General features: G+C 51.6%; 1 protein-coding gene across 4 annotated transcripts in view; it reads right to left on the bottom strand.

Moving 5' to 3' along the window:
* Positions 1-18220, bottom strand: part of Liprin-beta (liprin-beta) — a 135444-nt gene that overhangs the window by 106757 nt on the left and 10467 nt on the right. Inside the window, exon 1 of one of the 4 annotated variants that reach the window (XM_070536283.1) lies at positions 13096-14065. The exons of 1 other annotated variant lie outside the window; for it this stretch is intronic. In XM_070536283.1, the coding sequence (XP_070392384.1) occupies positions 13096-13572 (477 nt within the window). In that variant the 5' untranslated portion in view covers positions 13573-14065. Of the gene's footprint in view, positions 1-303; positions 2033-13095; positions 14066-18220 lie in introns of those variants that run through there. 2 more of the 4 variants (XM_070536282.1, XM_070536281.1) reach the window with 2 other exon arrangements.

Consider the following 18220-nt stretch of genomic DNA (forward strand, 5'->3'; position numbering starts at 1 on the left):
TATACCATGAACTAGAACCTCCTGTACCAGTCATTAAGCATAGGGTGCCAGTGGACCACAGAGAAAAGCCCACGAGGGTTTCCAAATGAAGCTGGCAAGATCCAACAAAAGTGATGATCACAGAGTTACAGCTAATCAATATGTTACGAGCATGCTTTGTCTACTTGCATTGTGCTCGCATCAAACTGCACTTGTGGTTATTGCGTCTAGAATACAGGCACTATAGTACGGCCACACGGAGCGGGTCACGTGGCCGCGCCTAGCACACCAATGTGATGCGTCAAGCTGAATCGCAGCACGCACCTTGCAACGGCCACCGCCGATCCACGACTGGCAGGGCGAGCCGTGGGGTGACGGATGCGGCTCGGCAAAGCAGCGGCCGCAGAGTTGCGGAGCCCAGTTCACATTTGCGGCAGCGACGCCGCCGCTACAGCAACATCCGCGCCTACGCTGCTGCGAGGCCCAAGCATGTGCGGCGGCGCAGCCGTGAGCGTACGGCGCTTGATGAGGCGGCGGCGGAGAGCAACAGCACGGGGTGGGCGGAGGCGAGGACGCGGCGGCGGCAGCGATCCACGGCTGCGCGGCGGCCGCCATGACGGCGAGCAAGTGCGGGTCGCACGCGTCCAGGCTGCGGCGCTCTTCGGCCCAGGGCTGGCGCGCGTGCGACGGAGACCTGCCGCGCTCGTGGTCCGAACTACGCGCGGGACGACGCCGGCGCGGGAGCCGGCTCCTCCAGTCGGCGCCGCTGCTCCACGAGTCCGCGCCATCGGTGGCGGAGGGTCGCTGGTGCGTCGTCGCCGCCGCCGTGGGCTGGTGCCGCGGAGTGGGCGTGCTCGTGCCCCCGTCTTCGTCGTCGTCGTCATCGTCCGCGCCTCCGCGGCCGTCGAGGTGGTCGAGCCGGCGGCGCGCCTGAGACCGCTGCAGCGACGCCGACCACGGGGTCGAGTAGCCCGACGTGCTGGGAGAAGAGTTGGCCGGGTCCTCGCTCGTCATATCGAGGACGGCGCCGACTTCGGCCGAGGTCCACGCCCGTCGGCTCAGGCTAGACTGCAGGCGGGGACCGTAGTACATAGCGCTCAGCGGTCGCGCCGACCATCGTCGTTTCCCCTGGTCGAACTTGCCCGCGCTGAGGTCCTCGAAGCGGACAGGTCTAGCACTCGGTCAGCTTAACACGGCCGCCATGAAAACCGGGCTATTGGGTTGTTTTCTTCTTTAGCACAATTTTTACAATTTTCCGTCGGGCAGTGACAACCCCACGTAGGGGGTCCGAACAGCAGTCTTCGCTGCTACACACACGAGCACCGATGTCCACACGCACCTCCTCTGTGGATGTAGTTGACGCACCAGACGTTCGCAAAAGAAGCCAGCGCTGGAATGGGCCACCTGTAGAAATGTCAGCGAGGGGGTCGCACCTCCTTCGTCGCAGAAAGCAGTGGTCGAGTTTCTGTCGCAGTATAAAGATGTGCGCAGTTATGACTAGAGCGCACGTCTCGTCGGCAGTTCATCAGGAGAGAGCGTCTGCACCGTGCAGCGTCTTTTCGAGTCGCTGGGGGGGTATCTCGGGCAGTCGACGTCATCTCACTCTGGACTCCGCCGTGCTCCGCGTCACGATCGACGACTGCATCGGGATCCCCCACCGTCCGGCGCGATCACCTGGCGGGGAGCTCCGGCCCCTTCGTCGGAAAGTGCAGGCGTCTCACACTCGAGCGGGCCACGCCACGCCGCTCCACATCGGCATCGTCGGGAGCGGCGCCGTCCACATCACGCTGACGGTATCCAGCCCACCGCGCGCTGGTCGCCCCTATCTGCGTCCCACTCGCGTCAAAGACGCTCCGCCACTTGAGTCGGCAGCTCCCGGCGACATTTGGGGACTATAAAAAGGAAGTTCCCGTCCAGCGTGCGCACGAGGCGAGCGTCTCACGGCGGGCAGCAGGCGGCCAGGCGCATCGAGTCGATATCGGTCGGTTCGTCGGCGTTTTTCGAAAAGTACAGCACAGCGAGCGCGGCGCGCGGGCGCGCGCTGAACGCGCGACGTCAGCCCTCCGCGAGTAGGGGAGGGTAGGGGTGAGTGTTCCGCGTTTCTTACTGACGCCTTCGCCGATGAGGGCGAGGGGCGGCGCTCTAAGTTTAGCCCACGCGGGGTCCACGTTCCTCAAATAGAGCCCCGGATCCGGGCAGCTTCCTCGCCACCCCTGCCGCCCTCACCTGCGCGGGTTGCACACCGTCCACGTGTGTATCGTTTTCGAACGGCGGGCCCGTCCGAGCCGATCGGGAGCGGACCGATCTTCGACGCCCGTGCAAGCGCGGCTTTCCAGGGATCAGACGTGTTCGGCGGGGCGAGCAGACCGCCGCTGCAGAGACGGACGTCGCCGACAACGTCTCCGCGCGCGCATCTCTCGCCCACCGTTGCGCGGCGGCGCTCCTTAAAAGGTACCGTTATTTCAGGTTGAGGGCCTTTCCTTCCCGGGCGCTCTCGACGCTATTCGATTACCATGCTCCAGTGCTGCGAGCTGGATGTCTGCTTCCGTGGGCGCAGCGACAGGCAGCGCCGATATGCAGAGTGTTTAAAGTGTTTAAAACATCTAAAGGTTGCTTATGGCAGATAGCACAATTCTAGCCCATGAGCTGGTCTACTCGAAGAGGCGGACATTACTTGCACAAAAAAAGACTGAAATGCACAGTCGACTAATTAACAAAAAAATAACAAAGCTTTGAAGTAATCATTTTACCGCCGATATTGCAATTTACAAATTCTAGTGGAGTTCGCAGCGTGGATCCACTTGGAATGAATTCTCAAGATGACACCACTTGGATATTAACTCCGGAACTTTACGGATAAATGCATTGGCGTTCCAGTTACCTTTGTGCTTCGATGCATAAAACGACGTTTCGTTAAGAAAGTAAGTGGAAGACTAAGCGGAAGGAGTGGAGTAAGTGGAAGTAAGTGAAGTCCGGGAAATAATATCTCGACACTGGTGTCAACATGACAATTCGTTCCAAGCGGACCCGCCTTGCGAACTCCACGGCTAGAATCCGTAAATTGCAACATGGGTCGTACAGTAATTAGTTCAAACTTGTCTTTTCTTTTCAGTAAACCGATTATGCATTTCATTTTTTTTTTGCAAGTAATGCCCACCTCTTCGAACTCGTGAACTAGAATTGTGCTATCTGCCAGAGGCAACCTTTACACATTCTTGAAAGTGTTCGCTGAAACACGCAGTACGTATGCGACGCGCGTCGTTGAGCCACGATGGATTCGTGGCGACACATCCGCGGACGTGTGCGCCTGACATCTTTCTCGAAGTTATACTCGAAACGACACCGCGAGAGCACACTCAGTACTAACAAGGAAAATGCAGGGATTCGCCAAGTTCAAACCGCAGCAGAGTCTAAAGGAATGGCCTCGTCGAGCGAGAAGAAACGCCTTGTACAGCGATAGGTAACCGACGGTGAACACACGCAGTTAAGACTATTGTTCATTAAAAGTAAGCATCGGTACCGGCACTCGGAGACAAGCGTAAAGATTTCGGGACCCACGTTTGCACATCTCTCAGCACTCGTCGGCAGCAAGTTCAAATTAGCTGCGAGGTTACATCGGCGCTCGGTCACCATTGAATCTTTTATCATTCGCGGTACGAGCACTTTTCTATTTTACTACGCGACAAGCACACTCAAGACTTGAGTCAAAACGGGGTTTCCTCTGTGCGCTTGTCGCATGCCTTATAGTGCAGCGTCGGATTAATGCCGTGGCATACACGTCGTTTAATTAAGCGCACAGGACACGAATCAAATCCGAATCCTTAGTCAAGCCGCGGCGTCGTGCCAAAGCAGTCGCAACTGTGCTAGGGATACCGCCGTCGTCTTTTCGCGTACGTGCAGCACGCGTGTGTTCTTCATCAACGGCGACAGGCAGCGCGCGTGGCTGTCAACTCGGATACTTGCAGACGGCAGGCGCCAGGCAAATTCTGATAGTGAGATGATGAGCGGAAAATAGCCTTCGGCGTGCTCCAAGCCGCGCGCAAGCAGCTTCTGGAAGTACGGACACACTACTCGGTCGGGAACTATTCAGTCTAGATAACGGATACATACGCCATCGATTTTACACGTAGCAAGACGATAGTGAGAAACCGCCATATGTTCTTTTTTTTTCTCTCTCTATCTTCTGTTCACCAACGTGAGAACGTCAACGGCCATTTGGTGCGGTTTAGGCGGCTCGTGCAGCAATAAACTATAGCGCACTTTGCTATAGGCGTGCCTTGTGTAAGGTTTTGTGGGCTTGCCGTGATGTGCGCAGCTGTAGGATATTATTTCCTATCACCTAGTTTTCTAGCATAACGGAGACGTTCCCGGGAACTGGCATACGGTGCCTATATATATATATATATATATATATATATATATATATATATATATATATATATATATATATATATATAAACGAGAAGAAAGGGGGTTAACCGAGGGACCCGATAATTATTAGTCATATGAGAAGCCAACAAACACTGACACCAAAAGTACAACATAGGGGAAATTGCATGTGCTTAATAAATGAAATAAAGTAATGATAAATTAATGGAAATTAAAGTGGATGAAAAAACAACTTGCCGCAGGTGGGAACCGAACCCACAACCTTCGCATGTCGCGTGCGATGCTCTGCCAATTGAGCTACCGCGGCGGCGTTTCCCCATCCACTTTTTGGGGTATTTATGTGTACTATAGTAGAACCCTGGGAGTGTTAGCCAGCGCCCCCACTCACAGAATTGGCGGCGGACGTGGAACGTCTTTTTTTGCCGCAGGCGTCACGAGAACGTGATCTTTTCGGGTGAAGGCAACTGGTCAATAAACCCACATATGCTACCTGAAGGCATCAATGTTGCCGGATTCGAGACCCTCGTTATGTAATAAACGAGAAGAAAGGGGGTTAACCGAGGGACCCGATAATTATTAGTCATATAATGAGAAGCCAACAAACACTGACACCAAGTACATAAGTGGGGACGCTGGCTAACACTCCCAGGATTCTACTAGTACACATAAATACCCAAAAAAGTGGATGGGGAAACGCCGCCGCGGTAGCTCAATTGGTAGAGCATCGCACGCGACATGCGAAGGTTGTGGGTTCGGTTCCCACCTGCGGCAAGTTGTTTTTTCATCCACTTTAATTTCCATTAATTTATCATTACTTTATTTCATTTATTAAGCACATGCAATTTCCCCTATGTTGTACTTGGTGTCAGTGTTTGTTGGCTTCTCATTATATGACTAATAATTATCGGGTCCCTCGGTTAACCCCCTTTCTTCTCGTTTATTACATAACGAGGGTCTCGAATTCGGCAACATTGATGCCTTCAGGTAGCATATGTGGGTTTATTGACCAGTTGCCTTCACCCGAAAAGATCACGTTCTCGTGACGCCTGCGGCAAAAAAAGACGTTCCACGTCCGCCGCCAAGGTCTGTGAGTGGGGGCGCTGGCTAACACTCCCAGGGTTCTACTAGTACACATAAATACCCAAGAAAGTGGATGGGGAAACGCCGCCGCGGTAGCTGAATTGGTAGAGCATCGCACGCGACATGCGAAGGTTGTGGGTTCGGTTCCCACCTGCGGCAAGTTGTTTTTTCATCCACTTTAATTTCCATTAATTTATCATTACTTTATTTCATTTATTAAGCACATGCAATTTCCCCTATGTTGTACTTGGTGTCAGTGTTTGTTGGCTTCTCATTATATGACTAATAATTATCGGGTCCCTCGGTTAACCCCCTTTCTTCTCGTTTATTACATAACGAGGGTCTCGAATTCGGCAACATTGATGCCTTCAGGTAGCATATGTGGGTTTATTGACCAGTTGCCTTCACCCGAAAAGATCACGTTCTCGTGACGCCTGCGGCAAAAAAAGACGTTCCACGTCCGCCGCCAAGGTCTGTGAGTGGGGGCGCTGGCTAACACTCCCAGGGTTCTACTAGTACACATAAATACCCAAGAAAGTGGATGGGGAAACGCCGCCGCGGTAGCTCAATTGGTAGAGCATCGCACGCGACATGCGAAGGTTGTGGGTTCGGTTCCCACCTGCGGCAAGTTGTTTTTTCATCCACTTTAATTTCCATTAATTTATCATTACTTGATTTCATTTATTAAAGGAGTACTTACACAAAAATTTGAAGTCGAGATAACTTGTGAGATCGATTTAGTGGGTCACACACACATCGTGTGTAAAATATCAGCGGCGAATATCGCTTAGAACATATTTAAAATCAATTTTAAAGTACGTGCGCGCAGCCAACCGTAAAACAGAGCACCTCGCGACATTGACATCACCCGGGTCTGTAAATAGCCAAGAAAACGCTACGTCATGTGGCTACGTCACGAATTTTTGTTGGCTGCCATGCGGCTTTACAGCGGGAGAAACACGGTCCGATATGGTGCCCGATCCGGCGTCCGACGCGCCGGAACGGCAGCCGGAATCGAGGTGTTTTGCCGTGCCGAAGCGCCGGATCGGACGTCCGGCGTGCGACAAACCGGGCAGATTTTCATCGTCCGACGCGTCCGACAACCGCACCGTCGTCTGGCCGCAGCCAATGACAGCGCGGCCGGCATGTCACGTTCCCTCCACGGAGGCGGCGCTGGCTGGCCGGTTTCTCGCAGTTTTTTTTTTCCTTGCCTGCTGCAGTTTGTTTCCGACACGAAATAGTTACCAGTTCAGTAAAATTATCTCGACGTGTGCCTGTTATTCAAAGCAACGCCTAATACACTAGGACTAAGCTACTGGCGAGATCAGGAGACGCGACGCGAGGGCATTTCGCGGGCAGACAGCACACACCGACCGTCTGAGCGAGGCTGCTCGCTTTGCTTGCACGTTTGCCCTTCGCAACGACTGCGTCGAGTAAACCAATTGTATTTAATTACGGGCGACCTAAGTGTACAGTGTTAATTGTTTTGGCAAACATAAGCGCTCTTCGACGAGCTCGGGTTGGATCGTAAGCGCCGTCGGCCGCGGCGTCTGCCTTGCTAGGCCTACCGGCCCTATCGCTGGCTGTTAGCGGAGTCGTCAGTGGACGACGCGCCGTCGTGAAGTGTTCTGTCACTCGCAGGGGCATAACGTTATTCGCAGTGTTCGCGTAAAGCGACGCAGTGTTGTGGAGAGTTGTTTATATTGCGTTTCTCGACGTGGCTCTGAAGTCAAGCTGGAGTACTGGATCTGGGCGGAGCTTACGCGCCGCTCAATCTTTCGGATGTACGCACCGTGTGTCCCGAATCATCGTATGCCGCATGCCGGAGCATGCGGCGCCGCACGTCGGATCGGACGCCGAATCGTACCGTGTGTCTCCTGCTTTAGTGCTCGCCGTCACCGGCCGCAATATCCGAGTCGCTGCTCTCCAGTGGGTCAAATTGAAAGTGATTGGCCACGTGTAATACGGCGGCGACTCCCACATGCAGGATATCGTCGCCGCTGGACGACGAAAACGAGGACGACGACGACGGCGAGGACATGGCAAACCACGTGCAGGCGTAGCAGACCACTAGCAACACGAAGCTCGCTTGCCGGCGCGCCGCACGCTGGCTGCGCGGCAGAGCATACGTCATGGCTTTTTGCGAACACGTGACCACTTTGTTTACACACCCGGGGAACCGTTCCGTTGCTCTCTGAAACCGAAACTGGGACTGGTCGCTACAAAAAAGACTGCAGATAATTACCTGTCGCGCTCTGAAGTAAATGAGGTCTCGTGCCGTGATTACTGGGTCATTAACTACTTATTAAAGCACAAAAAACCACATGGATTTTTTTTGTGTCAGTACTCCTTTAAGCACATGCAATTTCCCCTATGTTGTACTTGGTGTCAGTGTTTGTTGGCTTCTCATTATATGACTAATAATTATCGGGTCCCTCGGTTAACCTCCTTTCTTCTCGTTTATTACATAACGAGGGTCTCGAATCCGGCAACATTGATGCCTTCAGGTAGCATATGTGGGTTTATTGACCAGTTGCCTTCACCCGAAAAGATCACGTTCTCGTGACGCCTGCGGCAAAAAAAAAGACGTTCCACGTCCGCCGCCAAGGTCTGTGAGTGGGGGCGCTGGCTAACACTCCCAGGGTTCTACTAGTACACATAAATACCCAAAAAAGTGGATGGGGAAACGCCGCCGCGGTAGCTCAATCGGTAGAGCATCGCACGCGACATGCGAAGGTTGTGGGTTCGGTTCCCACCTGCGGCAAGTTGTTTTTTCATCCACTTTAATTTCCATTAATTTATCATTACTTTATTTCATTTATTAAGCACATGCAATTTCCCCTATGTTGTACTTGGTTTCAGTGTTTGTTGGCTTCTCATTATATGACTAATAATTATCGGGTCCCTCGGTTAACCCCCTTTCTTCTCGTTTATTACATAACGAGGGTCTCGAATCCGGCAACATTGATGCCTTCAGGTAGCATATGTGGGTTTATTGACCAGTTGCCTTCACCCGAAAAGATCACGTTCTCGTGACGCCTGCGGCAAAAAAAGACGTTCCACGTCCGCCGCCAAGGTCTGTGAGTGGGGGCGCTGGCTAACACTCCCAGGGTTCTACTAGTACACATAAATACCCAAAAAAGTGGATGGGGAAACGCCGCCGCGGTAGCTCAATTGGTAGAGCATCGCACGCGACATGCGAAGGTTGTGGGTTCGGTTCCCACCTGCGGCAAGTTGTTTTTTCATCCACTTTAATTTCCATTAATTTATCATTACTTTATTTCATTTATTAAGCACATGCAATTTCCCCTATGTTGTACTTGGTGTCAGTGTGTGTTGACTTCTCATTATATATATATATATATATATATATATATATATATATATATATATATATATATATATATATATATTGTTACGTGTAGCTGATTCACAAGTTTATTTACAATATATTTACACGTAGACCAACGGTGGCAAAGATGGCGACGCTATATTAAGTGGGGCCACGTCGTCTTCTTTCTCCTCAGTGCAGCCACACTGTGGCGGCTTTTCCGTAGCATTACCCCCGGCAGTAGAAGCACCGTCCCGGTGCTTAATCTACACATCCGAGGTGAAAGGTGTGTGGTATGGCTTTAGTCTCGCCACGTCAACGATGTCATGCACTTGCAGCCGACGATGACACTGAGAGGTTGGCGGGGATGACTTCATACGTGACATCGGTCACTTGTCGCACCATACGGTATGGGCCAGTGTAGCGCAACAGCAGCTTTTCGGAAAGGCCCACACGTCGAACGGGTGACCAGAGAAGCACCAGAGAACCCGGAGTAAAGTGTACGTCGCGATGGTGGCAATCATAGAGGCGTCTCTGATGTTACTGCGAGGCCTCGAGACGGGTGCGGGCGCGTGTGGTCGGCGTGTGCGATCGCGTCGCGGGCGTATTCAGTGGCTGAACGTGTGGCCGAGGGCAACAAAGTGTCTAAGGACAACGCGGGTTCTCGGCCATATAGGAGATAGAATGGAGAATAGCCGGCGGTGTCGTGACGCGATGAATTGAACGCGAACGCCACATATGGTAAGTGAAGATCCCAGTCGTGGTGGTCGGTTGCAACGTACTTGGATAGCATGTCGGTGATGGTCCGGTTGAGGGGATCCGTAAGGCCGTTGGTCTGCGGGTGGTAGGACGTGCTGAAATTGTGCTTAGTCGAGCAGGAGCGGAGGATGCCCTCGACGACTGTCGACAGACAGCTGCGGCCACGGTCAGTGAGTAATTGGCGCGGAGCACCGTGCACTAAAATGATGTCATAGAGCAGAAAGTCAGCAACGTCAGTAGCACAACTTGTCGGGAGGGCTATGGTGATTGCGTACCGCGTAGCACAATCAGTAGCGACGGCGACCCATTTATTTCCGGAGCCCGAGAGAGGAAACGGTCCAAGAAGGTCTAGACCAACACGGAAAAAGGGTTCCGGTGGGATGTCGATCGGCTGGAGACATCCAGCTGGAGGTGTGGAGGGCTTCTTCCGGTGCTGACAGGGCTCACAATTGTGGCAACGTAGCGCGGCACGGAGCGGGCGAGACCCGGCCAAAAGAATCGACGGCGTACACGGTCGTATGTGCGCGAGACGCCCAAGTGTCCAGCCACGGGAGCGTCGTGAAGTTGTTGGAGGACAGTCGAACGCAGGTGTGATGGAATTACGAGCAGAACGTCAAGGCCGTGTGGATCACTCCGGACAGAGGCATCGCCAGGCGTTGACTCCAGATGGTCGATGAGGGCTCGTAGTGAAGGATCGCGGCGTTGCTCGTTGCCGATTTCAAGCAACTGGGACACTGAGAAAACGCAAGCGATGGTGTCCGCATCAGCCGGGTCGTCGTCGGGGTAGCGGGACAAACAATCGGCATCCTGGTGCAAGCGTCCCGTCTTATATACCACGGAGAAGGTATATTCTTGCAGGCGTAACGCCCAGCGAGCGAGTCGTGCCGTGGGGCCCTTGAGCGAGGATAGCCAGCAGAGCGCGTGGTGATCAGTGATGACACAGAAGGGGCGTCCGTACAAGTATGGACGAAACTTGGCAACAGCCCACACAAGAGCGAGGCACTCGCGCTCTGTGATTGAAGAATTGCACTCGGCGGGTGATAGAAGTCGGCTGGCATAGACTATAACGCGATCATGTCCACGCTGGCGTTGTGCTAACACTGCTTCTATGCCGTGACCACTGGCATCAGTTCGAACTTCCGTTGAGGCAGACGGGTCAAAATGGGCCAGGATTGGAGGCCGTGGTAAGGAGAGTAGTGAGCTGCACTGAGGAGAAAGAAGACGACGTGTCCCCGCTTGATATAGCGTCGCCACGTCGTCTTCTTTCTCCTCAGTGCAGCCACACTGTGGCGGCTGTTCCGTAGCAATATATATACTTTGGCTGGTCCACCAGCCGAAACGTCAGTGCAATATACTGTGCTTATTCAACGTACTTTTTCTTCATTTTACACAGCGGCCAGCGTGTTTTCCTCAAGCCATACATATAAGAGTCTATAGGGATCTTAAAACCGGCATCGGTGGTAGAGACATCTTGCGGCGCAATGCTCAGGAATAACACGCTGGTCCAAACGTTCGTATACAATGCGCGGCTAGACAAAAAGAAAAAAAAAAGACGCGAGAACGCCATCGCGATGTTTACGTCTTCCGATGGCCCCACCCGTTTGCGCCAAAAACAGATCAGCGTGCAGTCTGTCAATGCAACAAGAGCGCTTGGGGTAAAATTGCGCCACGTGTTATCGCAACAGGCGTCTTTTTCTTTTTTTTTCAGACAAGCCTCCGCTTCAATGAAGCTGTCCGTTATCGCGGGTGCTACACACACTAAACTTGTCCACTAACGATTTTCTTATATATGCTTCGCCTTCAGAGCTACGTCCACTGCAATAGCAGGGAAGCTTGAAGCTTGTGGACGAATGCCTATATTGGAGAAACAGCCAGTGCTAAAGCACTCGAGAGCGAAATAAGGTACACACACACAGCCAGGGATGCAGCGTTGCTATTTGCCTGGGGCGGTGGGTTCCGGTGGAGGCCGAACTAACTGTTGCATTGGTGAATAAAAGTTACAAACAGGGATAAGGTGCCTCAGAAAGGCCGACACCGGTCCCTGTCGCCGACAACGACCGCACGTGACGTCACCCTATTCTAACCTGTTGAGACTAACCTACGGAGGATGACAAGGACGCCTTTGACGAAGATAGGAACCCCTATCGAAACGTAGGCCTCCAGACACCTTGTCCCTGCTTGTAACATTTATATCAGTGTGCCTGTACTCCACTGCCGGCCCCCTTCTTGATTTTGCATTGAGGAAGGCGCACAAAATATACCGGACGTTGTAGTGATAAACATTCTGAAGTTTATTTACGCGTGCCTCATTCTTTTGTACAAAAAGAGCCTCCTTGAGAGCCTCCTTGTAGCATTATTCGTAATTTTGTGGCCCCGGGGATGCGTGAGAGCAACCCCGTGATTGACGCTTATGCAAACAGCCCTCGTTCGTGTGTGTAAAGAATTATTTTCGGGAGGGGTGTTGCGGGGGCAGAAGCGGCGATTTTGAGATGTTCGCTTACTTTAGTGAATGAATCAAGCACGTCGTTGAAATTAATAGCGTAAACGTATATTTTGACATACACAAAGTATATATATCGCCGCAGCAATAATTTTGGGGCGTCAAAAACCCCCTAATTCTCCCCCTGGTTATGGCCTGAAGTTACTTGGTCCTCGTCTGCTTTAGCTCTTTTTGAACGCTATACCAGCGCCGTCTGTCTCTTTCGTACGTCCTGACTTTTATTTGATCTTAGCGCTGTTTCTGTTCAAATCATGAACCAACCAACCCAAATGCATAAGCTTCTGCAGTTTCGGCAACTGAAGTGCCGAAACATGTCTTTGGCAGATTTCAGGCATAGATATCTGAAGTAGTGCTAGTCTTAGGATTTTCTTTTCCTAACCAAACTTGACTACACTGCTCCTAGGCTTCAATTTCATAAGCATGTGCCCTAAGTAAAGCAATTAAAGGTGCTGGTTGGTGCACGCCCATGATTATGTTGCATTTTTACACTGGCAAGAAATATAACAAAGAAAGGAGCAAGGACGCAGATGGACGACTGCGTTCTTGCTCCAATTTTTTATATTTTTTTGCCAGCGTAAAACTCAGCGCAACATAACCTGAGTGTGCCCTAAAGTTAGTATTAAAAGTTAATTACCATATTTCAGTTAGCGATATTATCACTGAATTATTTCTTGTGTCCCTCTAGCCAAGTAGCCTAGATTTCTGCAGCAACGGCAGGGGCCAGATATGACACTCAATTTTTGTTTAAGTATTTCGTACAAAGGGAAACACCTTGCATCCATAGGGTGAACCACTACTCGGCCAACGGTACTTGGGCCTCAGCATCACACTCAGTGTACCCTCTCCTATCCTGTGCTCCCCTACATATTTAGGAGGTTTACACGTCGTCACTTAAGTAACTCCGTGCATCGACTCCACGCTCCTGTAGAAGGCCCAGACATTACGGCGAACGGCTTCCAAAATCGGTTCGGTCGTCCTCATGGCATGCTCCAGTGTGCGGAACAACGCGTTTAAAGAAAAAGACCGTGCCATGGCACAGAATTAAGCGAGCACTCACAGAAGCACGAGCACGATATGCCGGTGGAGCAGGCGGCCACCACCAGGGCGGCGCCACAGGACCAGCCCAAGCGCCATCTGGCGCCGTCCGAAAGCGGCGGACAGCTGCCGGCTTCGGCGGCGGCGTCGGGGGCGGCAACCGGGGCCTGATGGGCGGAGACGCCACACTCCAATGCCACGGGTTCCGGAAGGCGTCCTCCACGGCGATGGCCAGTTCGGCAACGACGCCCCGTCCCCTCTTCGCGGCGCCCGTGAGGCTCGCCGCGCTGCAGTCACTGCAGCTGTCGTCGTCGTCGTCTGCTTCCACGCTGGCGGTCGTCGAGGCGGCCGAAGACATCGTCCTGCTGTGCCGGCTGCCGCAGGCGGAGACCTGGCGGTACGGCGACGCCGCCAGCCGTCTCCGGACGCCGGGCCGAGGCGACGGGCTCCGCGGAGGTCGGTGCGTCACAAACTGTGGCGTCGGCTCCGGGATGATCATGATGTTCGCGCGCGGAGTACGGCGTGGCTCGACGAAGGACGAACGACGGGCAGACAGAGCTGATCGCAAGGCGTTATGCCGATATCGTCAAAGGCCCAGGTTGGCGCAGGTGGACATACGCGACTTGAGCACGACTGAATTGGACACTCCGTCCAGAACGTTCCACCTGCCGCCTCACTTGGCCTGCCGAACCTTGTAAGGACAACGCGCAGCGCGACACTGTAACGCGAAAGGTGCGTTGGCGCACCGCACACAATACGGCGTATCCAAAGTGCCGCGATTAGCACCGGCAAGGCCGCTCCACGAAAACACGTCGGTGAATCCGCATACCGGTCACCTCCACTGACGAGAGCACGGCAGTGCAGGCGACCGACGGCGAGCGTCAGACCACCGCGAAGGCGCACGTGCTGCTCTGCGACGTTCTCGCGGCCGACGGAGGAACGGCGCACGCTAACCCATCTCGCCGAGTCTGCAGGCTACTGCGGTGTCGGGAGCACGCGGTCGGCTGCAGCGCGGCAATCCGTGGTGGCCTCTGGGATGGCCGCACTGCGACGCGCCTCTGCGTGCCACCGAGTGGGCTGGCCTTCGCGGACCCGCGGAGCCCAAGACGCCAATCCGCGCCTCGGCCAAGGTCACCGTGGGTATACGTCTCCGACGCTGCTCGTTAATGAGTCCATTAACGGCAGAGCGGAAGGGAGAAACCGGCGGCTGTCACCGAATGCGCAACGCTGGAAACGGGGTCACGCGCGGCCGTAGAGAGTGTCGTGGTGACGAGAGCATCCCCGACCTTGGTGAGGGTTGGAGGGTGCCACAGAGCTCGGGTTCGGAGTGCCGGGCAGGAAGTTTCCGCTCTACCGCCGCGAGCCAAGGGCGCATTAATCGCGCGTCCGACGCAGGCGCGGTATACGAACGCGTGTGCCGTGCATCAGAAATCCAGAGCTTGCATTATTCGAGGCAGAGCCAAATTCCTCGTAGCCTGCAGTAACATTGCTCCCGCGGTGGACAAGATTGGGGAAGAAGATTCCAAGTCACTATTGCGATATCGGTCGGTAAAGGCGTGTTGTCGCATCTGTTCCATAAGGGCAAACATAGTAGCCATCTTATTCTTTTTTGCTGGAGTCCAGCAGGATGTATATGGAAAGGCACATCCTGGGTAGCCTCTCAAGTAGGGCAGGGGGCTGCACGGTCAATTGCGCCACCGCTGAAGTGTAGGCATGCCTCTGGTCGGGGCGGCAGCCCCCCCCCCCTCTCCATTCTGTATCAAACAATGAATATGCATGTGGCCAAAAAGAGCGGACACAGAGTGCACTCTCCATAAATAAATGAGGGTACATGCATACATGCCCCCATGCTCGTGGACTGTGGCTGGCACATGTCAGCTGCATTGAAGTAGGGAGCAGTTACAAGAGCCACCACATGCCAACTCCCCGCATCCACGAAAAATGCAGGCAACTCACACAGAAATCATGATCTGAACATGAGGTATAAATGAATTCATTAATAACCTTTATTTCGAGAAGGGACGGCTCTATGCACTGGATAGGGTACGAGGGTTGTTGGACAGGGTTATTTAGGTAGTCGCACTTAATACAAGCAAAAAATTTATCCGAAACTCCTTTCAAATGTTTAAAGCGAAGCTTTCTTTGCCTTTCCGTTCGAATTTCCCACTGCTGCTGTGGCTGCTACTGTCCGGCATACCACACCCGGGGGGAGGGAGGAGGTTCAGAGCGCGTATATGCATGAAAGGAGCGAGGCAGAGAAGAAAAGAGACACAACGAACTCGTTTGGACCACACCACGTCGAATGTGCACAATTCCCTCTGGAGCTCCTTGGGTCGTCGCCGCATTAGCCCCTTGACAGCTGTAATGATACGTGACCCCCCGCAAGTGCTTACCTTTCTACCAATGTGCAAGTCCAGAGGGAAGCTACGGATAGAATGGAAGAGAGGGGGAGAGGAGGCAGTCGAGAAAATGAAACGAGTGAACAGCAGTCTAGCCACTCTTCACTCGCAGTTCCCATACAAATAGAAGGGGGGGTGGGGGGGGTGGATAGGGAACAGGTGACATGAGCACGCAAAGAAACGCTGGATACACTTAAGCTTAAGGTACGATATGATGCATTTCTGCTATTTCTGAAAAGTAAAACCATGTAAATATGCCTAGCAGACAACTTACACAGACAATTAAAGAGCGCCGCCGGGTCCAGGCGACATTACAGAAGCAGTCGACTGTCAAATCAACACTTCTGTGCTCGCCGCGATAGCTTTGCAGCTATGGCATTGCTCGAGGTCGCGGATTTGACTGAGACAACCGCATTTCAACAGGGGCGAAACAAAAAAGCTCACGCCCTTTGATTTAGGGGCACGTTAAAGAACACGGTGCCAAGATTAATCCTGAGTGCGCCACTATGGCCTGCCTCATAATCGGACTGTGGTTTTGGCATGTACCGCCCCATAATCCAATTCAAGTTTAATGCTTCTGCCACAACGCGATGTGCCATGTGAGGCAATGACAATGCTCAACCCTCTGAGGTTATGAAATATGGCGCACAACACCTCAAGCAAACACCTCTCCCTCTGTGTTTTGTGTACTACGTAAACAAACAGCAGTGGGGCACACAAAGTAACGTTTAACATCAACTCACTGCTCTTGTGTTGGACAAAACGTTAAAGAAATTAAACATTGAAAACAATTAAAGATTCACCGTCAACATCACTGATAATTATCGCCAATCAAAGCAAACAGCACATAAAGCTTCGCTTACATCGATTCCCACAGTGTGTGGTATCTGCATAATTCTTTATTATGATAGCAATTACATGGACACTCCAAGTCAATTTTCACCGTCGGCGTCACCATGGGGCTCTGCATGCATTTTGGTATACAGGGGGTGCTTCAATTAACTTGAGCCAAACCTTAAAAATAAGCAAATGCCACATAGCTGGACTGAACCAAGGTAATGTTGTTTGCCATCCCTAGGAGAAAGGTTATTTGTTGCATTCTGCCTAATTAGATGAGTAGTCTTATTATTTATCAACTTCTCAATTATTATAATTCGATGAAAAGTGTAAACGAGAAAATTGTAGTTAAGAAAATCGAAGTTAAATGAAACACTCTGTATGTATGCTATATGCTTATCCATGCCATATATGGGGTTTACATTACTACCCTATCAACCACTAAAGTTGCTCACGGCAGGTCTTAAGCTCCTAAATAAATGATTTTTCTGAATTTTGAGAATGGCAACCCACAAACAAATTTCACGAAACATAACACTGACTGCACATTCCTTTTATCTTAAATCTCTCAGACTATTATTAAAAGTGCAAAACAATATCAGTGCTCAAACATGAAAATGATATAATTTTACTGGCGCTGCTCTAATAGAGACAGCTAACTGGCGCCCATGCAATATCATTGCAAGCCCCACATAGCGTGTTAAAACTTTTAAGGGTGCCAGAAATTTTGCCGCACTCACGTATGCTGCATCCGTGTTAGTGGGGCCCACATATAGGTAGAACACCATCTAAGAAGTTCAATTGCAATGCTAAATCTTGCTAATTAGCGCTTCACCCTTGGGGCGAATCTGACAATTTTTTATTATAACAAGGGATCATTTCTCTGCCGAACAACACCTGGTAGGTTTCCGCAGAACAGAATACCAGTCAAACCTATGCTACGCCTTTCAAGGTCTACTTTCATGTCCATCTCACCGCGCATTTTTTTGCAATAGTGTCCAACACAGTTTGCTAATCATGTCAGAATAGCTGCTGCGGTATGGGAATTTGGTGATGTGATGCTAACAGAAACCAATAGACTGCTAAATAAAGCCTTAGAGGTGGAGACACAGACCAAAGCTGAACCTGAAAGAGTGGAAGAACGTCCACAGAGGAGGATGGACACTCCAGATACACTCAACCAGGATAAGCCATGCAAACATCAAGAAATTCACGAAAAAAAATACAACGTTGCTGCTTAACCAACCGAGAGCTTTCTGAAGCCCTTGACTGATTGTTGAGGACCTACCAATAATTTCTGATGGATGAACAGGTGCACCATATTGCAGAAACATTTGTGCCCTGTCTCAGTTCAGGTGTGTATGGCTGAAGTGAACAAGGAAGCTTGCTCACACACATTCACATTGAAAGATACACACATAAAGGCACATGCAAACAGGCATGCACAGATGCACACAGCTTATCAAGATCAATGCAGAACAGCATAATCATATTATTACAAAAGCACACGATGTGAATTAGTATTATCATTATCGTTGCCAATAAATGCTTCCACATTAGCTCATGATGATGATCACAAATGGCAGTTCCTTTGACTCGGGGTGGCAACAAATGGTTCATCTGTGTGAGCTAGTTACATGTTACTATATTATAAGCTTGCCTATAATCTGCTTCGTTTTGGGAAAGTTACCTATGCCTGTGGTGCACCCATTTGCACCTCCACCATGGTTTTTACGTCTAAGCATAATTGGCCAGCTGTTCAAATCAGCGATGTTGGTCTGAGGCCACGAAGGATTCTGTAGTACAGTGCTAAAGTTGCTCATACTTTGGCTTAAATTCTTACAAAGTTATTCCTCACAATTTTGAGAATGAAAGATTATAAACAAATGTCATGAACCAAAATGCCGACAA

The sequence above is a fragment of the Dermacentor albipictus genome, chromosome 3 (assembly GCF_038994185.2).
Source record: "Dermacentor albipictus isolate Rhodes 1998 colony chromosome 3, USDA_Dalb.pri_finalv2, whole genome shotgun sequence".
In the NCBI taxonomy this organism is placed as follows: Eukaryota; Metazoa; Arthropoda; class Arachnida; order Ixodida; family Ixodidae; genus Dermacentor; species Dermacentor albipictus.